General features: G+C 42.4%; 1 protein-coding gene across 1 annotated transcript in view; it reads left to right on the forward strand.

The window, feature by feature from the left end:
- Positions 1-22,146, forward strand: part of cyp26b1 (cytochrome P450, family 26, subfamily b, polypeptide 1) — a 38,371-nt gene that overhangs the window by 3,709 nt on the left and 12,516 nt on the right. The window contains exon 2 of the mRNA XM_084923584.1: positions 15,418-15,642. Coding sequence (XP_084779710.1) covers positions 15,418-15,642 — 225 coding nt within the window. The remainder of the gene's footprint in view (positions 1-15,417; positions 15,643-22,146) is intronic.

Genomic DNA, 22,146 nt, shown 5'->3' on the forward strand with positions numbered 1-22,146 from the left:
GACTTGGTGCTACTCAGAACATTTTTGGGGGACTGCGATGTAGTTTTTTTTTTTTTTTGCTCTTCTTCCTCCTAGAGATCAACCATACTTGTTGTGGTCATCTTCTTTCTACCAATCAGAGTCTGAGCTATGTGCAGCGTCATCATGGTTTCTTTTTAACAACTCAATTTTCTTTCTTTTTTGATCACTTGGGATCGTAAGAACCAACTCATGCAGGGCAGAAGCAGCATTTGGAGGTTCTGAGCATTCTGTGTTAGCTCTGTCGTCGGTCGCTGCCCACTCCTCACACTTTAGCTACACACACAGTCACCATTTGGTAAATCTGCCTGTCTGCTGCTGAATTTTTTTTCTCACTATGAGAGCGTAAAAACAGTGAAGTTATGCGCATACACACATATACACATGGTATATTTTTACCCTGCACACACGCAGCAGCACATTTCTGTGACGGTTCCATTTTAAAGCAATCTGCAGTTAGAAATAGTTCTGTGGTCACTCTGCCAGAGCCCTGTCTGCTCTCATTAGGAGCCTGAGCTTTCTGGAGCTACGGTGCCAAGCAGGAGCGCTACTGAGGCTTCACACACACACAAACACACATACAGGCACACAGAAATAATGTACTAATCTGTTTGCACATAGACATAAATGTTTTCCTGTGCACACACATATATGAAGAGAAAATATGGTACAAAAACCACAAGTGCATGTTGATTCTGAGTTACCTTTAAACATATAATTTATAACAAACTTTTATTTTTGAGTGAAGCTGTACGGCCGTAGACTTGTAGCGTTTTTGTCTCACGTTAGATGATCTGGATACTTTGTTTTAATCACTCCACTCCTCACAATTTTAGCTGGATGCAAATGATCCCATTTCTTCTTTTAAAGTTTTTTCTGAAATATTGTACGCATGTTGCTGGGTTTCTACTTGGTTGAAGTTCGTTAACAGTTACCTTCCACGACCACTAGGGGTCACCACACCACAAGGATCCCAAGAAAATATTTTGGTAGCTAAGAAGTGAATTCAAAAACATCGGAAACACCGATAAGTCGAACCAATGAAGTTTTTTAAATACATTTTTATCCTCCTTTGACAAAACAAATCTACTGTTGCTAGGTAACCAGGTAAACCTTTCTTCTTTTTTTCATGCAGTTTCTTTGGGTCGGAGCCTCATAACTTTCTCACACACACACAAACAAACCACACAAACATGGACGTGGAGCAGCCTCGCTGGACTGAATCTGGGTCAGATGAGAAGAAATGAACATGAGGCTCACACACACAGAGTGGAAGGTCCAAATGTTTTGTGTCGTCATTTTTGGCTTGCATAATTGGTCAAAAATAGCAACCAGCAGCTCAGATGGAGCTACATCAACTCTCTCACACACACACACACACACACACACACACACACACTAATGAGGTACCCTCTGCCTGCCTTCTTCTGTCTATTCGGCTGTGATGAAGTGTAAATCACGGTGGCCAGAGTAATAACAATCCTGCAGCCCAAACACTCTCTCGCGGCTCACAGTGACGACAGCCTCCCTCCTTTTACAGCTTGCTCCTTCTTCTTCTTCTGCACCTGCACTGTTGTCTTCTTCTGTGGTGGTACGGCTACAGATCCTCGGCAGGTGATGGCTGTTTCTGTTGATGGTATTTGGTGTCATCAGGTGTTTGTGTTCTTTGATGACTTGAACCCAACCTTTTCATATAGTCAACTTTTACAACATCCCAAGCAGCCTTTAAAGGCAACTTTTAATTCTTGTTTGCAGATAAATGCAGGCAAAAGCCACCAAAATTGAGAAGTGTTCATCAGCCGTGCAGAGTTGGCAGGTTTGACTAACAAGGCTACTTTAGTTTCTTCCTCACAGCCCAAACACGTGCACGTTTGGGTTTACCGGTCATTCCTAAATGGTCCTAAATGTTGGCCCTGCGACGGACTGGCGACTTATCTGGGGTTTATCTCGCTTTGGCTTCGTCTGGCAATCCTCACCTGGATAAGCGCTTAAGAAGCTACATGGATGACACTGATGCTCGGTCAGGCCCGTATTGTCTCACTGCAGCCCGCTGTGCAGCATTTTTCAGTGTGCTTAGATGCTTGCCAGCATACCCTTTGGCTTGGTGAGGACAAATAAGTAAATACAGAAGTCTGAAGTAGGAGGTGGATGTGGAGGAAAACCTTCAGCATGACGAAGCATCATTGGGCAAGATACTGAGTTTCCACTGATGCATTCATCAGAATGTGAGTGTGAAAGGATGAATGAAGGCTGTAGTAAGAAAGCGCTTTGGTAAATGGACTGATTCATATGCAGTGCTTCTCTGTTCTACCTGAGCACTCAAAGCCCTTTGTACAACATGCCTCATTCACCAATTCGTACAAGCACTTTTTTCATTTTTTTCTTAAGGGTGTTTCAGCATATCTAGACATGGATCGAGCCGCCAACCTTCCAATTAGCAGATGAACTGGTTTTACCTCCTGAGCTGCAGCCAATCCCAAACAGAGCAGAAAAGGACTATATAAATACGGCTCCTTTTGTTGCTTTGTCGCTGGCGTTAGGGAAAAGGTCAGTGTTTGGGTTTAGACGCCTCTTTTCTCAGCGTTGAACAAAACTTACGTATCTCCTCTTCAATAAGCTTATTCTTCATTTGCCTAATCGGCATGGTGGTCATTTCACGGTGTCCTGTACCAGCAACCATGCTATCTATTCACGGCTGTGCCAGGCATGTTGTCTGCTGGAGCAATACGTGAAGCTTCTGGCTCCTGACCGAACGTCAGCATGTGAGGAGCTGGAAGTGAGGACGGACAACATGCAAGAAAAAACACTGGATTTAAAAAAAATCAAATGCAATGAAACTTAAAAAAAGATTGTTGTTAAAAAACAATGTTTCCTAAACTTTTTTAAAATTGGGAACAATTGTACAAATTTTAACAGAGATTCACAGATTCGTTCTGCAAAATCAGGAGCTTGCAATTCATGATCTTGACAAATTGTCATCATAAAACTCAAAATTCAGTTGTATACGACGCAAGATTCTCTCATGCCGACGGCAGACGACCACCTCGAAGCTCCTCTGCCTCATAGCGCATGTGAGGCCTTTTGTTTTTTAGCCGAATTGCTCCTTTAAGCAGCTCAGACAGAGGAGGGATTGTGAGGACTGGTGGCTTCATCTATAGTAGGTTCCATTACTGCGGTCCAGCCCGCTGTGTGCTGCATAGCTGTGGTTACACAGTCCTGAGGCGCACACACACACACACACTCAGAGTCTTTCCATTTGCTGTGTTGGTCTGTGTGTGCATAAAGTCATATAACATGCAGCAGGCGCACATATAGAGTACGATGATGTAGCACACATGCAAAGACACAATTAATTGGCCACACATGCACAGCAGTGTGTGAGCACACACAGATCATAAACCCACTCTTTCTCTCTGTCTTTCTTGTGTGGTGTGGCAGGGAGCTGGCAAGTGCATGTTCACTGGGTAAGAGATACATAGTTCACTGAGCGGACACAGGGGGTAAAAGTGTTAACATTCAAGGCAGGACCCTTGAACCGCCGAGGACGCTTCTTCTTCTCACACCCCGCTAAACTGTGTTCAAGCTCCTCTCTGTTTTTCGTTTTTTTCGTTGTATTTTTTTCTCTGTTTTTTCAATTTTCTTAAATTTAACAATGAAAAAAAACCTCCTGTCACCGTCTTGTGTAAATATAGTCGACTTTACATTTTAAGTGCATTTAATGATCCTCTGCGTGATTCGTGATATAATTTTTTCCCCCCAACTTTTCAGTCCCGTAATGCTGCTTCCCTGCAGCCTTCTGTTTTTTTATCTTCTTCAAATATCTGAGGCATTTCTAACTTTCTGGATTTCAGTTTTTCAAAAATAGCCTCACCTAATTTTTTCCCCACTCTTTCTCTGCTGTCTCCTCGAGCCTTTGCTTCTCTACGTCTTGCCATTTTCTTGCTTTCCCCCAATCAATAATGACATTTTTCATCACTATTTTTCTTCTTCCTTTTCCCCCCTCACTTTTCCATCCATCCATCCATCTATCCATCCATGCCCTCCTCCTCCCTCCTCTTGTACAGATTAGCAGGAGGTACTGGCAGCAGGTCCCTTGCCCCTTCTTTCACCCCGAGAACACACTGCTCCCTCCTTCAACACTCTTGTCCTGGGCCGAGTATAGAGGCCAGTGTTAATCTCCCTTTCTCAATGAGTGTGCGTGTGTGTGTGTGTGTGTCACAGAGAGCTCGAGTTTTTAAAAGATCAGGAAGTTTTTTCATTCTCTTATTTTCTCATTGTTAACAAATTGGCTGCACAACTCCCACCAAAGAGCTCAATGCTTGCTGCATTTTTCACAACGCTTTCCCCACTTTTTGTCAAGCGTCACGGAAGAAATCAGGAAGTTGCTCCTAAAAAACAGACGAGCACGGCATTGTAGCAAATGCTAAAAGTGTTAGGAACTATTTTCAGCAGCGGCTTGATCTACAGTTGGTGCTATAATGAGTATTTGGTGCTTGTAAATGGGACCAAGTCAAGCAGATCTTTCCAGAAGAAGATAGAGAAGCAGTGCAAACAAGATCCTGTTTGGGTTCCAGTCGCAGCATCCGAAGTCAAGTTCAGGCTCAGAGGTCGCAGAGGTCGCAGGAGAAAAGTGGCCTGATGCCTCTTGTAAAAAGCTTCCATTACTCAGCGAAATGAGAGTTACCTCTGTGGACAACAATGGAGGAACAGGACGTGTCAGATGGCAGCTGCTAGGAGGATCAAGTCCTTGTTGGTTTTGGTCATTTAGAAGGAAAAAGAGGGAATATCAGCTGAAGGATATTGGTGGACTTTCACACGGTGTCTGTGTTGGCTTGTAGTTGGGGTGCGTCTGTGTGTCAGGGTATTAGCTCGGGTCCCCGGGGTTAGCGCTTAGAGAGTTTTAAACAACCATAATCTCCCTTTCTATAATGTCCCCGGGTCAGGGGCCAAGCCTCTCCCTCTCTCTCCCACCCGCTCCCTCTCTCTCCTGCTCGCTCGCTCTATTCTCCTCGTTTTTTGGCTGAACTATCCATAGCCCTTTTTTCCTTAATCCGTCCTTTCTGAAACGAGCACCCATCCCGATCTCCCCGCCTCCTCCGCCACGCTCAGTCCCCTTTCACACTTTCTCCCTCCTTCTTTAACCCCCCCACCTTCATTCTTTATCTTTCCTCCTCTCCTCTTACCTTAGTTTCCTTCCTTCTCTTCTTTCTTCCACCCCACTCCCCTCATTCCTAACCCTTCTTCTCCTCCTCCTCCTCTCGGTGTCTCTCTCTGATGTGGTGGCGTGACTGCAAAGGGACGGGGGTTCATTGTCAAGTTGAGGACCTATCGCACCATTCAAACGCACAAACCCCCCCTCGCACACACACACTGGCTCCTTGGTATCTCTGGCACCAGCTGAATGATTGACAGTTGAAAAGAGAGAAGGAATTCCCTTGCAGCCTTTGACCTCGTTTCCTCTGCCTCGCACTTCCACAGTTATTTTCGCAGCATTTTCACTTTTCATTTTTTAACCTTTGATTTAGATAAAAGTGGGTTTTTTGTATGTGTCTGTGTGTTTCCAGACTATATATTCTCCCCTTCCTATCAGTCAAGCATCATACGGACAGAGATCTTGTGGATGTTTTTGCTTCTTCGCCTGTGACTTTTGTGGGTTTTAAATTCTCTTTTTCTCACTTCTAGTAACGTTAGCGCATCAAGCTAACCGTGAGCTACCTCACATCGCTTCACGTTGCCATTTGCGTCTTAAAGGTTGCCTTTTAACAAACTGCAAAGACTTGAAGAGGAGGGTGAAGGCCGGCACTCAGTACCTGTCATTTCTTCAGTTAGAGGGAATTAACAGTCAGTAAACTCGTTGTTTCCTCGTACATTTGTTTCGCTTGCTTCCTCTTTAGCACCGATGTCTAACCGTACTGCAGTTTCACTGTACCTGTGTACAAATATGTCTGTGCAAAGACAATAAAGAGTTAAAGTCTGATGGATATCCATTCCTCTCAGAAATTCCCGGTGTGTCAGATACAGCACAGATAAATGCAAGCGCAATGCTTAAGACAACCACACATTTACATTTTAACGAGAAACGCCACCGACAGAGTCCAACACAATGACAGCAGCACGCACGCACCTCAGAAAGCGTGACCCGACCCTCCCCAGCCCTACACCACCGAGGCAATGTCCTACATTTCGATTGGCTCCATTTTTAGCAAAGTGAACACACATGCACGTTTCACAGGGATTTTGGGGTTACAAAAAAAAGCTACAAGGACAGAAAACGGTAATTCGTGAATGCACGAAGACAATGAGAACAATCGTAGCTCTGTCCATCACACGATCGATGCTGTGACAAACCTAACATGTACAGTTTGCTTTCATTTTTAAGAAATATCGATACTGAAATTTCTGACTATATTATTACTGACATCTCTCACGTCCCATACAAACATACTCTTTGTTGGAAACCAGCCGCCTTGAATGTGTTGAAAGGAGCCGTGATTAAAAGCATCAATAAAACAAAACAACCGAGCAACCGTAAAACCAGAATACGGTAAAAAGGAGGCGAGGCTGAAGCCGGATGTGGTCAACAAGTTCAATCTGAGCTTTCTTATGTTTGTTAGATGTAAGGTTAATATTCAAGTTATTATATTTAACTTACATTTTTAAATTAAAAACAAAAGCCAAACAGCTTCTTTTGATAAGTGTTTAAAATAACGACTCGCGTTGGTAAATGTACTGCTTTACTACAAATTGTTTTTTCCGAAGTAAAACGTTTTCTGTCAATGTCACTGTGTAAAATATAATATTTTGGGGCTCATACTCGGCTTTCTTGTAAAATGTTAGTGCACGCAGCTCGATTAAAGAAAACGTTTAAAGCATTTTAAAGTGTGAGCCTGCTAATTCACACAAAGCTGTAAAGTGACTGGAGTTTGATGTGAAAAAACGACTTTTTAACCATTAATTTAGAAACTGTAAAGATTTTTTTAAAACACGGATGCGTTTAAATCACAGAAAATAAATGCAAAGCTAGAATTTAGACAAAAGTCTTCAGGATGCACTCTTTCTTCCTGGTAATTTAGCAGGAAATGTCACAAAACAACACTCTTACGAGCACGTCTAAATCGGAGTATAGCGTCTGTGTATGTCGACTGCATCATGTGCACTTTACACCGAGTTAATAAGTCAAACATTTTCATTCAAGGAAACCTTCAACTGCTCTGGGAATGCCTTGAAAAAGATAGATGTAATTTATATATTTAATAGATCCCCCAAAACATCAAGTTTGGGTTCACTCCCTGAAGTTAATTTGAAATATTTGCTCTTGTTATATCAGCTGCTTTATCTCTTTACACAGTAAAGCTTCCATCTCCCTCATTTTTTTTTGCAGCTGGTAAAAAATCTTCCTCGGGTTTGTTGGTGAATTTCCTACAACTGTCTGTTTCTCTACTCCGTCTAACCATCACCCCAATATATGTATTTTATAGACTCTCTAAATATACACACTTATACACAGACACACTTACTCTCACTGTCTCTGGTCAGCGAGCCAGTGTGTGTGTGTGTGCGTGGATTGATCTGAGTAAACATAATTAGCTGTGTTTTTTTGTCTTGCCCTAATAAAAGACTCATTTGTTGGACATTTCCACTGCACTACAAAGAGGACATTTATAAGCCCGGGCCCAGGTTCGCCCCCAGGCCAACCCCAACAGAACAGACGGGGGTATTTTTAGCACGGCCGGCGTGCTAGCAGGGTTTGCCGGGACAGTGTGTGTGAGTGAGTGTGTGTGTGTAAGAGAGAGAGAAAAGAAGAGAAACTGAGATTTTATGACATCTTTTGTGATTGTGCTGGTTTTTGTGAGAAATTCTGTTGAAATGTGAGTGTGTAGCTTTCCTGTATTGAGAAAAAAATCTGATAAAAGCACTCTAGAGAAGCGGACACTGGCAGCTACGAGAACGCTGTCCAGACTGTAGTCACGCACAGACAATCTTTCAAGGCCATTCCTTTAGTCTGTCCCCTACCCATTGTGTGTATAAAACCTTTAACCCTCCTATTCTAACCCTCCTTTAACCACACCTCAGGGTCCAGCTTGAAGCTGTGATCGCCTGTCTAAACCCAATGACAGCGTTTTTGTTCTTATCTTAAAGTGAATGGGGAGTTTATGGGTGAGACCGATGGAAAAAAGTGTGTGGAAAAAAGCATCAATTTTTAAATTTTTTTAAGTCGAGAAAAGTTTTGTTTTTGAAGGAAACCCACTTCTTCCTTTCAAATCCAGAACAGGGAGAATGGCTGAAAATGTCGGTGTACAGGTTGTTACAACGAGAAGATTGACGGGAATTTCACTGACCACACACACAGACTAGTGTGCATAAAATTTTGTTGATTATTATGATAAAAACACTTCCGCCAGATTCCCTTCTTTTTTAGAAAAGATGTTCCCCTGAAATAATCGATCCACATGATAAATGTCTGTAACAAAATGCAATCAGCCTGCTGCCACCAAATTGCAAAAATCACAAAACCTTCATATCGAGAGTTTTGGATTCAAACAGCTTGTCAAGGTCTAGAAATATTTTAAACTGCTTGCATCGCCACGGCAACAGTAATAAATTAGAATTATTAATGACACTGTGAACCAGTTTGGGTCCAGGCCCCACCGCTGCTGGTTATTCCATATTATTATATACAACAAACAACAGCAAAAGCGCCGTTATTTTGTTCTTAAGAGTCAGAGTAGAATGCATTTCAGACATTTTGCAGAATTAAGTGAAGCCACACACACACACGCACCTTTATTTGTTGTCCATTTGCTAAATGCATGGAGCTAATATGCAGTAAAGTTCAAACAGGAATTAATTTAATCCAAGAGAAACAAATTTAACCCACTTAAAATGATCTGTGAGAAGTCAAATAAAGGACCTGAATTTATTTTAAATACCTAAAAAAAAGAAAAAGTGGCCAGTGGTTATTTATACTTGTTAAAATCAACTGTGAATGTTTTCGAGGCCATGCTCGCTGGTATTAGCTGTGTTATCTAATCACAGCAGGCTACTTATAGCAGATCCAAAATAAAATCTACATGTCGTCAGTTTTGTTGCTTTTTCATAAAGCATCCAACTGGCGTACGGCGTTGCAGGTAATTGCAGGAATTTCTTTCAGCTTGTGCTGGAAAACCTTCACAAAGTCGGCCGCGGTTCAACAGTGAAGCGGCGTCAGGGGTGTGATTGCACCCTGAGCTCTCTGGCTGGATTCCAGTGTTATTCACAGCTTCTGACTGCACGGTGCTGGAAAATAAAAATAAAATTAAATAAAACCCGAGGTGCGTTCCTCGTGATGTTTTCGGCTCCCATAGCCAGCTTGTACTTCCCCCAGTTGCTATGTAACAAGAAAAAAAAAACCTTTATGCCCACCGTCATTAAGAGAAACCTCTTTATGGTTTTCAGCTCACATCAGAGTTTGTTGCCTGTGACCTCGATGGTAAAATCAGCCGTTATGTTGTGGGACCAATTTTGGTTTGGGGTTTTTTGTGTGTGTGAGTGTTTACAGTGACGGCTGCTTCGCCTCGCCAGAGTTTGGAGGGAAAGTGTGTTTGAACCAATCAGGGTGATTGCAGACGCGACGGCTACGTTTACAAATCTGTGTGTGCATGTGCACAGTTATGTACGTGTTCTCCTGCAGAAGAACTGTGGCGTCATTACATCACAACTTTCCATGCTTGCTCCCTGTGTGTGTTGGGCCAGTTTTGAGAGCGGTGGGGAGGTTGTGGGGTTAGGGAGGGATGGGGTGGGGGTACGGGGGCTGTACACTTCTCACCTTTTAAGCTAAATGTCACCCAGACCACACCCCTGGCGCATGCTCACACTCAAGCACACACACACTTTTTTTCTTGCAGAGAATCTGACAGAAGAAAACCTTCAGCATTTGCCAAAATGTGTGCGAGTTTCTAAAAAGAAAACAGAGAAATGGAAAGAGAAGTCATAACGCACAGAACGCACAAAAAAAGTACACAATCGTCCCAATCTGATGCTGTATCTCGGAGGGTGAAAGGGAGCCTTGTCTGGCTGCCTGAGGAACTCCCTTTGAATTGGACTGTGTGTGTGTGTGTGTCAGCAGGCCTGCCAGGCAGACATACTAAACCACTCTACATCCATGTGGCAGCAAAATGTAGCTTGGAAAACAACCCTGCTCTAACACACACATTTACACACTCAAACACACACACACACACACACACACCCTGAGGGCTCTAGAGGCCAGCCGGTCGACCTGGTGTGTGTGTTTGTTAATGTGTGTGTGCTGCAGTGAAAACAGGAAGTGTACAGGAGCTGTGAAAACAGCTCGGGCCAACAGTTTGTACCCAGACACATCGACAGAGAGAAAAAGAAACCCCCAAAATTTGCAAAGGTGCATGAATGAATGAATGGATGCGGCTTCAAAAATAGACTCTTTCAAGACAACTCAGTCCCAGCTACACTGAAACTGGATGGTTTCTACAGTTTTAAGCCGACTATCAGGTGGACGACATCGACCAGGAATCAGGCAGCTGTCGGACAGCTTTGCAGGATAAAACCCAGTGTGAATAAAATAACGCCAGCACCTCGAGTTCGAGTGAACACTCTGAAACACGGCAGGGCAGGACAGTGGGGCGTGAGGAGCTTGAATGCTAATTAACAGGATTTTTCATCTATAAAAGCAGTCTGGCAATCAGAGTTTTCAAAGCAGCACGAAAACAGCAGCCAGACGTACAGAGAGGGCAAAAGCATCTGTGCTCAATTTAGGTCGACTTCACACAGAGAAACCTTAGCATGTCAGCTACGTTGCGATGAAGAGAGAAAGAAATGAATGACTGATATTAATAAGCAGTCATGAAGGAAGAAGGAAGCTTCAATCACCTCTTGATCGTCATTGGTTGCTGTTCAGCAGGTGCTTTGCGTCGCATCTTTGTCCTCTGCCACAGAAACTGTTTGAGTCTTGTTTGTCTTTCTGATGTCAAAAAACTATTTAATTACAACTCTTATTTCCAGCTTATATTTGGTGATATGGTAATGGAAAGCAGCAGCAGGAACCAATTACACAACAGAGATGTAAGAGGTGGTATGAAAAGGAGGTGCTGGGGGTGGAGGTGGGTTGAAATGTGGCTTGCAGAAGGAGCATTGATACATAGCACGCCTGGATGTGTACAAGGACATCGTGTAAAAGGCTCAGCTTAGCTTCTTGGCCTTTCTGAACTAACACCGTGCTGAGCTGTAGGAGTCAAAATGACATGGCTGTTAGTTTCTGCAAGAATGACTCAGTTTTACTGCAGCAACTTCATCGTGGGTGGAAACTGGGATTGAAACTGGTCTGTTACCAGTCTTTAGGAGTAGGAGCTTCACCTGCGTGTCTGCTGTGTTCGTTTAGGGTCGTGGGTTTTCCTGCAAAGATGTAAATCCAAGGAGTACTGGCAAAAGCATGCTGAATACAGCATACTATGGAATAGAGCAGCATAACAGAGCAACTGACAGTAGCTGCTTTTTTCAAAGGGGCTCCATACACAAAGTGCATCACTTTGGTGCTGATGGTTGGTAGCCAGGAGACATTCTACCTTCTGGTTGCCTAGGTAACCCTCTAATATTTTTACAAACCCTGTCACATGGCTATCGACGGCATACTTCACTTGAATTCTATTCCATCAATTGACCCACTTCTTGTCACCAGTGGTTATTTTACCCACCTTCGCTTCAAGCTGTTTAATATGATTTGGTGTCTCCGCCTTCAAGATATATTTCATTTGTGCTTGAAGGTGGAGTCCACCAGTTTTTTGCTAGTTGTGAGAGGTAATACAAAAGAACTTAGATATTGTTATCCTCAAGATGATAGCACCAGGTAATTAAAAACCGATATCCCTCTTATTAGTTGATGGTAATTTTGGAGGGGTTCAGTTTTATCCAGCTCATTCTTCTAAATACGTGAAAGACCATATAAAGTTTTGAGATTGCATTTATTCCATTGCCTCTTTTAGCCCCCTTCAAAGTCTTTATCTATTCCCGTGGTTGTCCCCCGCACGCTGCTCAAACACAAGTGAGCAATATGTCTCTGATAATTAGACATGTCTTTAACATGTACCAGTGTGTTTGGAGCTGAACCTTTCATAGGGACTAAAAGCAGGAATTACTCAGCCTCTGGTAATTTAATCTCTTAAAATGTGTGACTTTATAAACATGCACTACTAATTCCACTGAGTTCCCCTTTACAAACATCTATGCACCGAATGTAAAACACTTATTTACACCCAACCAGAGACACACACACTTTTTTTATACTATAGTCACTCCTAATTTAGACCATAAGCACCTCCTCACCTTTAAAACCTCTTGGCCAAGCGGGGTGTTTTTGATTGGGAGTTTAGTAAATCTATCGAGGCTTCACTGTAGGAGTGTGAGCCAGTAATCACACCGCTGACCGGAATCAGTGAGCGGACACATTTTGAGCCCTCGCACACAAACAAAAAGCACCGCCGCCGCTGCCAGAGGTGTGCCCTCGACCAGGAAACAAACTACTTGCTAAAATTAGTTTCTGAGCTCCACATTCAAACACAAACAAGCTGCCTATAACTGCACTCATACACATGCCGACTGTTTTGTAGTGTCGGGGGTTACAGCTTATCTTAATGTTGGCTTGTGTCAGGAAGGTTTGAAGTTATTCTGATTTTTTTTAAACAAATATCACAATAAAAATGCTCTCCTTGTCTGTTTTGTGTTGATGTGTGAATAAACTGCCTTACAGGCTGTCCTTTTGCCTTCATGTTTACACACACACAAATATATATATGTGTACATATATATTTGTGTGTGTGTGTCTGTGTGCCTCACAGTCATAAATATCTCTTTTCCCTTGAGTAAACCGGGGTCAAACCAGTTAGTGTTGTCACGGCAATTTGCAGTTGGGCCTCCACGTGTTTGTTTGCTTCCCATGTTTCTGAGTTTTTAAAGATAGTTTTGTTTTAATAATCTTGAGTGAGTGTGTGTTTTTAAGTCTATATGCACATGTGTGTTAATACTTGCATTTGAATAATGCCTTGTTAGACTCAGTGTTTATGTCCCGTGTACATGTGTGTGTGTCTGTGTGTGTAACACAGTAAGCAGCCTCTCAGGCGGCTATATATTCTTTTCACTCAAACAGCCCATTTACAGTTCTGGGGTCGGCTCCCTCTCACTCTGCTGTGACCCAGACCGTTTAGAGGTCAACGTCAAAGCTGAACTCAGGTCAGCTCGCTAACTGACTCCAGCTTCGGTCCTCTGGGGGTTGTGCTTGCAACCTGGGTTGTCCAAACTGTGGGACAGGGGCCCTGAAATGTGGCGATGTGGCTCCTTGTGATGGGTCAAAACATAAAACAGGGACAAATGTTTATTTTTTTATTCTCCAGCAAGAAATTCGAATTTTTCTCCGTGGCTCGTAGTATTGCTCATGCACCTACATTGTTTTGGTGTGAACTGCCCAGTTTTGCAGGTATGGGGTGTAACAACGCTTATCTAGATGCTTATAGGAATAAAACATGCACTTAATCTCTCTTTTTTTTAAAGAAATCACACACCTGTCACTAAAAAAAATATTTTGCACTTTTTCTAAGAACTATTTTCGAGTTAAACCAGAAGTTCTACCTGTAATTCAAGCAAGCGCTATGCTTCTTATAGAAAAAAGGGAAAATTCACTTTCTCTGATTGCCTTCAAATAAAAAAATCTGAGAAGGAGGAATCCCCTCTGTGATTTAAATAGTGACAACCCTGTGAAGAAAGATGTAGTTTAATGTGCTACATGTTAAACTACATCTTGTGGACGTTTGGACCTCCTCAATAATTCAGGCAAACTGATCCCGTTCATCTGGACGTTTTCAACTAGCGAAACATTTCGTCAGTTTTCCAAGTGACTGCGGGTTTCCCTAACCTTATAAACATGACCGACACTAGCAACATTGCCTAACAATGAGCCATGAGCTCAGTTGCATGATTGTTAATATGTAGATTGTCATGACCATTCATCAGAGGATGCCGGCATAGTCCATTCATCTTAGGGCTAGGGTTCCCCAGGCCTGACAACTTGGAGCTCCACCTCAGTTGATGAACTAGGAGAAAAAGATTTGAAGTGGCAGTGGCCAAAAATGAGCAGTCTGAGGCTGAAACTTCTTATATCCTCGAGCAGTCTCCTGTCAGTCTTCTTCATCAGGATGAGAAATTTCATTTACTGTATTTTAAGCCTGAACTGCAAATGTTTTGAGAACCTTTAACCTCACCGCTCGTGGGCCGATGTTAAAACTGATCTCTGCCTGTGCCCTAAAGGCAACTTGAATCAGTTTTCATTGCATTAACCTGATGTATACAGGCTCCTTAAACATCTGCAGTCTTCTGCTTTCAGTTGGTTTAAGTTTACTTTTTTCTCTGAGAGCTGAGATGATAGAAACCTCAGTAACTTTTAGCATGTGGAGAACTCACCAGTCTGTTTGGGCCCCGAGCCACAGAGAGAGTAGAAAGTACTTACTGAAACCTTTTAGAGATGAAGATCAAAAGCTGGGGTGAAGGTTGGATCCTAAAGACTGTTTTAAATTATTAGAAAGTGCAAAAAGCATGACGAACTAGCATCTTTTGTTAACGGTGGTCGAGGGCAAGGAGAGCGTTTTTCAGAGTAGGCCCCATCAGTATGGTGAGATATCACTGTTTTGAGGAGCCTTTTTGGATCTGACCATCTTCTGTTTGAGGACACCAACTGCTGGCTATCTACTGTAATATTTCATCAATTTTTAAAATGATTTCTGCATGATTAAAACCTCATCTCACAATGTTTCCGTAACAGTGATGATGATGGCTAGAATCACTAAATTTTAAGGAATTTCATGTTAAGAATACACTAACCCTTAAACTGCTGACAATATAAAAGATTTCTTTGAGTGCAGATATTAAGAAAGATATAGATTTAGAAGTGGAGATGGGGGCGATCTCCATTAGCAGGATTTGAAAAGGTTCCTCTGATTTCCGTGAAACAGGGTGAGGAGTGTTTGGGGAATTCCTTCTGTTACCGTCTCCTCACACCTGCTTCTCTCAAAGGGGAACTCCAGCATTCAGTCCCAACAGTGTTCTCTAAAACTACCCATCTTTCTCTTCTTCCTTTCTTAATAGAATTTCGACTTTCTTATAGATGTTGAAGGAAGAAGAATGGAAAAGCACCAGGTTTATTTTTCTATGAGCAAAACTAGTTTCTTTAATATGGATTTTTGACATACTGCCTCATATAATTAATCCTCCAGCACGACTAAAGACCTGTCGCTCATTCTACCGTAGAAAATATCTTAAAACGACTCTCGTGAGTTGTGTCTTCAGCATTACAAGTTAGATCTATGATTGATCTCTGTGCTTACTCTCTTTTCCTTTGTCCAGGGCTCGAGCTTTCATGCATCACGGAGACAGAAGTACGGCAACGTGTTCAAGACCCACCTGCTAGGCCGTCCTGTGATTCGGGTTACAGGCGCAGAGAACGTGCGCAAGGTGCTGATGGGTGAGCACACTCTGGTGGCGGTGGACTGGCCTCAGAGCACGTCCACGCTGCTGGGACCAAACTCACTGGCCAACAGCATCGGAGACATCCACCGCAAGAGGAGGAAGGTCAGGACATGTGTTAATTTAAGTTCGCAAACACACACAACTATATAGAGATACCAAACGCATGTATTTGTGTGTTCATCTTTACTTTTAATGCTTCACTTTGTGCTAACTGCAAAGACTCAACTTGACCAAGGAAAATTTACATCCTAAACCAATCAAAAGTAAAATATTTTCAGGATGTAGATATTTTAATTTTAAGCCATTTGACTATACAAAGTGTTTAGTAAGACATCTCAGTCTCTGTCTTAGATTTTTAGCAGCACAAAAAAAAAGCAGCACTATAATTTCAATACTTTAGGCAGAGGAAAGATACGGACTTAAATATAACAATGCAACTACTGATTTAATTTAAATGCAATCATTATTGACGACTCTGCACTTGGATACAACTAACTACTCCCTTCAGTGTGAGAAGGTTAACACCAGCTACCAACTTTATTTTGATATTCTAACATGATAGTAGAAGGAGCTAAAAAGACTGTTTTAAACTGAAGCATAATATTTGAACTTTCTGGAGACCAGAGTACTCACCTGACACAATAGAAAAAAAGTAAAATGAAAGTATACCTTCAAGTGTTTCCTGAATCTGCACAACTGTTTTGGTTTTTTTTTGTAAGTACGGCTTATATTTGGCTTCAGAAATCTAGCTGCCTGCAACACATTGTCAACAGTTCCTCGAAATAATTAGCAACAAATGATAAAACTGCACTCTGACGATAAACTCCAGCCCTAACTCAATATCGACAGAAACGCTGAGTTAGGTCCTTTATTCCCTTTTACGTTATGTTAGGTAGAAACTGATCATCTCATCACATGATGCTTTAAGGGGACAACCTTGAGAGCACTGAAAAGAATGAAGTAGGAAGCATATGCTTGCTATCGTATCAGGGCGTACCAGCTTTCTTACAAAGCTTCAGTATGAACTAAAAGCAGCACTCTGAAAGAAAGACTCACCGCTGGACGGTTCAAACAGCCCTGAAAAGATGCTGCAAAGGATCTGTCTCCCTCGAAATGTCTGCGGCTAAACCCACCTGGATTCACAAATACAAACCCAGAACACAAAATACAACACAAAAGAGACATAAGATTAATTACACAAGTTATAAAGATAATTCAACTCTTGTCTTGTTTGGCCTGATGAGGTTTAATGGTCCCAACTTTTACCGGCTTTTCTCTTGTACCTTGTTTTTGTAACACACGGGGCTGAAGTGTGGAATTGAATGTAATCATATGAACTGCATCTTCATGCAGCAGCATGCACGGGGATATCAAATGCTCACCCTGAGACAATGCTTGAATACATTTCTCGGAGGCAAAAGAAATGTGAGGCAATAAAAACATATAAAATCACCAGGACATCTTAAATAGTCGGCTTTTACTTTTACTTACTTACCAAAGATGAAGATCTGTCTCCACATGCAAACAAAAACGAACTCTTAATTTCATGTCTAAAAATTACTTAATTATTAAGACCTATAGGATTTCTATATTAATCTATTAGTCATTTCATTTATAAGCTGCCAGAGAACAGTGAAAAATCCACCCGTCATCAAGCACAACGTCTTAAAACAGGGAGTCTGGAGCGAGGGCGGAACCACTGCGCTTTAATCGATGAAGAAAATAAAAAGCAGACCTAATTTAAATGCAAACAATTAATAGATGGAACATCAACTTTTTAATTCCTAATGATTGAGTGAAAAAAAATTGGGTATTGGGATGTGCACATTATTTTTGTTTGCAAAGGCAACCATCGGACTCGGGAGTGACAAGGATCTTTGATCGAGTCCCAAACTAGTTTTCAGCCTATTTTCTGTTGATTTCTTCATCTCTTTACACACTATGTGCACATCAACCTGCAGCAGCTGCAACTGCATGCAGAAACGCTCATCAATATTCATGCTGTGGTATAAGTGGCAGACAGTGACGTGCACACATTCGGAGTCCTCTGCACAAAGGGTGAGGCAGGACGCGCAAACAGACAGAGTATCGCTGTAAAGCTGATCCTGTCCGCTCGCTCTTATCAGCAGCATCCTGGCTGCTGAAGCGTGAGAACGACCCCTCCATCATTCCATCTTCTCCTGCTCCTCCTCTCATCTGCCTTCGGACAGAGTGAGTGAGAGAGCGAGAGACAGCCCTCATGTTTCCGTTTTTTTTTTTTTTTTTTTTTTTTTTTAAATTTTCTGTCATTTCTCCCCCTGACTATTATTATTATCTCTCGCTCGCTCGTGCACTTTCTCTCTTCTTTTCTGTCTCTTGCTTCCTCTCTGGCTCTCTCGTTTCTGTGCCAAGACCATTTCAGGTAATCAGCCACTTACCTCTCCCTCCTATTATCCCCTTATCCCCAGGGCACAAACCTTCTTTTCTCTCTCTCTCTTCCACACACACACACACACACACACACACACACACACACACACACACACACACACACACACACACACATTTAATGCACACGCAACATCACGCACAAGAATCGGAACGAGAAAAACAAGAAGTAGAGCTCCCTGTGTTTTCCTGAAAATCAGTCTCTCATTTTCTCTCTGCAGACACAGTTAAGGTTTTTTTTGGAGGGGTTTGGAGGCGGGGTCGGGTTTCCTTGCTGCCGTGCCCCGGGACAGGCGAGGGGTTGGTCGGGTCTAATCTGAGCTCTGATCCCCTCTCCTCTCCCTGGAGACCCCCGCACTAACCTCATGTAATGACCCCTGATTAGGAAGGCTGCCTCCGACACGGCACAAAGAGGGGCTTTCTGTGGGGGCCCAACATACACACACACACCTGAACGCTGCCTTGGATGGATACACACACAGTAAAGTTGCTTAGCCTCATAGGTTTAAGCTGAAGTGCCTCTGAGCAAGACTCAAAACTCAAACTCGTGACCTCTGGCCTCCATAATAGGCAAAAAAAAAGAGATCCTTCCTAAGTAGATCAGCTAATGTGGTGTCAAACTGTCGAGTTCAGAGAGAATTTTGACCTGAATGCAAAGAGGAAAATCCTTGTCTTTGAAGCCTTTTCTCTGATAGAAATAAATCATGAAGAAAAAACGATTAAAACAACAAAATTCCACAATTTCTTTAACTTATTTAGGGAACAAATGGAGAATTATCATGGCCTCGACTCCAGCCAAGCTGTCCCCGAATGTTCGACTGTTGTATCTAACTTGATTTCAACTTGTCTACTGTCCTGTTTATGATCGGGAAACCCGCAGTTCTGGATCATATTTAGCACGACTGATATGTTTAGATCTCTTAATGGTCCTTCCCCTTTGCCTTTTTGAGTCTCCTCAAGTTGATGAAGTCATGTGGAGCATAGTGATGAGGGAAAAAAATGGCACACAAGCATCTCAGTCCAGGCTGTGTTTTTTCTGGGGTGAGACAGTATTTTTTTCTCTGCAGTGTCAGTCTCATCCTGAGGGATGAGCTAAAAACTTCAGTCGTGGCCGCAGACCCGGTTCTGGTCACCGGTTATGCTCTTCTACATGAAACAGCAGAGAATGTTTGCTCTCTCTGCACAAGTTTCGAGCCTGTGGTAAGATCACAGAGCACAAGTGGTCAAAACTTTTAGGACTTTCAGGGAGAGATCTAAAAGCAGCCTGGAAGCTGTCATGACATGCCCTAGAAAATCAGCCAAGTTCAGGTAAGACTTTTGATTTTTGTGGGCCTCCACGCCACCTCGTACATCGTCTTAGCTTCAGTGCCGACCAATCCCATCATGGATCAGTACCCACCACTGCTGCCAAGTTAGTCACTTTCTAGCTAGATAAATATATATGGATATATAAGCACTTAAGTCATCATTTAGCAGCTACCCCTGAAAAAAACAACATTTTATGGGATTGTTTAAACCTTGTTGCAGATACAGAACTAGAAAGACTTTAAGAGAGCTATTAGTGAACGTGTAGGTTTAAAGAGCCATCAGAAAACCAATAGACTGAGCTTGTGGCAGGTGCAGAGAGGCGGGTGGCTTACAGGGTCCTTCAAATGTATGCATGTTTACACTTTGACTTTCAGCTTGCTGTGGGATTTACAGACACATCACTTCAATATAAGGAGGGCCGACAGAATGAATGATATTATAAGGAGAGCCAGAGGTCAGCTGGCCATTTTTCAGCAGCTTAAACAAGTGTGTGTGTGTGTGTGTGTGCGGGCTCCCTCCTGTTTTTCTCGATAATAAAGCTAAGTCAACAGAAAGAAGCGAAACACCATCAGCTGAGAGAAAAATAAGAAACTGGTTTACTGTCTGACCAGCTGGACCAGAGTGTCTCCTCTGTGTGTGTGTCTGTGGTTTTCATATGGAAAAACAATCTGCACACAGCACATTAGCCTTTTTGGTGGATCAACAGAGCCAGCCAGTTTCCATATAACCCCGTGTTAAGCTAGGAAACTAACTCCATCAAAGAACCACAGTAGACTGGTTTTCCACTACGGGCCAATCAGAGCCTAACAAGGGCAGCCACGACTTACACATCATCCTTGACTGAAAACAACATCGAACATACCGTTTGCATTTCTGCTGCGAACTGAAGGACTTTTTTATTTTGGTGGGTTTTAGTTGTGTAGGCTAAGATCTTTGCTCCTGCTGGATGAACAACTAGATGGGTTTCAGTGTAGTGTTTGTTCTCATGCAGACATCAGACTTTCCAATGAAATATGTCTTTTTCAGATCTGTGCAAACACTAGAGGCACGGCAAGACTGCTTAAACTCCACAAAGGTATTCGATTATCAGAGTTTAGAGATATATCTCTTTTATTTCCAGCTTTAAAAAAACACTGAAGTTCAATAATTAGAGGTTGTAACTCTGTTTTTGGTCTCCACTGTCACATCAGGGAAGATGCTACACAATTTGCTAGCTTTGACCACTTTCCCCCTTTTCTTGGACACATTGCATTCATCAGTGTTTTAAATTCAATTAAATTTGGTTCTATTTATATTGACCAAATCATAACAACAGTTTCCTCAAGGTGCTTCATATTGTAAAGTAAAGACCGCACAGTAATACAGACAAAACCCCAACAATCAGGTAACGCCCCTATAAGCAAGAACTTGGTGACAGTGGGAAGGAGGCAGCTGGTTGGGGCTAAATTAAAGAAGCAGGCTACGGTTATAAACATGCTTCTTTAGAGAGTCCTACTTGGCTCTCAGTGGAAATGTTTCCCTCTGTGATGGAACAACACTGTGCAAACACTCTGTTGACTGTGGCAGCCACTACTTTTATTTTCAGCTTCACGAGATACTTCTCACTTCTTCAATTTAAGCCCACAGCCGCCCGCACATTCCCTCATACCATCCCTTTCTTTTCCCGTTTTTCTCCACATTTTCCTTCCCCCCTTGTTATTCTTTCTTTTGGAAACGTTGCCCGATCCTTACATTTAGGAAAAACACAACTTGGACAAAGAAAAGATAGAGATGTAGAGAGAAGAATGGACAAGAATCTGACTCAATCTGACACCTTTTCTCGGTTGCTGCCGGGGTTTTCTCGAGGAACTCCATAAACGTTTGCTTTAAATAAGCGTACAATGAAATCAGAGAGATGTGATGTCTGTGAAAGTGCTGCGATGGTGATGATTCTTTGCATGGAGCCCTTGTATGTTTGTCTCAGCCTCCTGTGCTTTTGCTCATCACCAGTAGAGGGCACTGCAAAGTGGGACTGAGGTGAAGCCCACTCTGTGCGGCCCTTTTTTTTAAATCCAGGTTTTATCAATGGTAAGATCAAATTTACACTTTATCCTCTTGTTGCCTGAAGAAACTGCTGTTTATAGTGCAGATCGGGTGCAACATGGCCCTCTTAAAAATTTCAAAAGTGTATATACTTTTGAAATATATACATATTTTTTAAAGATCCAGTGGAAGTTTAAAATCAGTACAGTACTACACTGTCTTAGAAATACTGCACGCGAGGAAGATTATTTAGTTTTGAGAAAAGTAATACTCAACAATACCCAGAAAGTAAAAATCCAGCAGTCCAGCATTAAAGCTTGTTATTACTTGACATGAATACACAGCAGCACAGTGGTACAATGGTTAGAGCTATTGCAACACAGCAAGAAGGTCCTGGGTTTGAGTCTAGGAGCTTCTTCTGTGTGGAGTTTGCATTTTCTCCTTGTTTCTCCAGGATAGCTTCCACCCACAGTCCAAGACGTGTATGTTGGGTTCATCTGTGATTCTAAATCGGCCGAAGGTGTGAATCTCTTTGTGCAACCAGCGTGTACCCTGACTTCCACCCAGTGACAGCTGGGAGGGGCTCCAGCCACCCCATTACCCTAAATTAGATAGAGATGTGTTCCTGAATACAGTGTTGTTGCTGCACGTTAAACATGTGCACTGCTGTTAGTTTTTCCGCTCTATATTTCCAAATTCTGTTAAATAATTAAAAGTTACATTTATTACGTGCCTTCCTCCTAAAAGTAAATGACGGGGTGAAATATTAAGCTTAATATTGACCTTAACCCTCATCAGCAAAGCAATCACTTTGTGATTCAACGTGACAATACAAGCAGGGAAAAACAC

Source organism: Perissodus microlepis, chromosome 3 (genome assembly GCF_051167445.1).
Source record: "Perissodus microlepis isolate ML-2025 ecotype Zambia chromosome 3, ASM5116744v1, whole genome shotgun sequence".
Classification (NCBI taxonomy): domain Eukaryota; kingdom Metazoa; phylum Chordata; class Actinopteri; order Cichliformes; family Cichlidae; genus Perissodus; species Perissodus microlepis.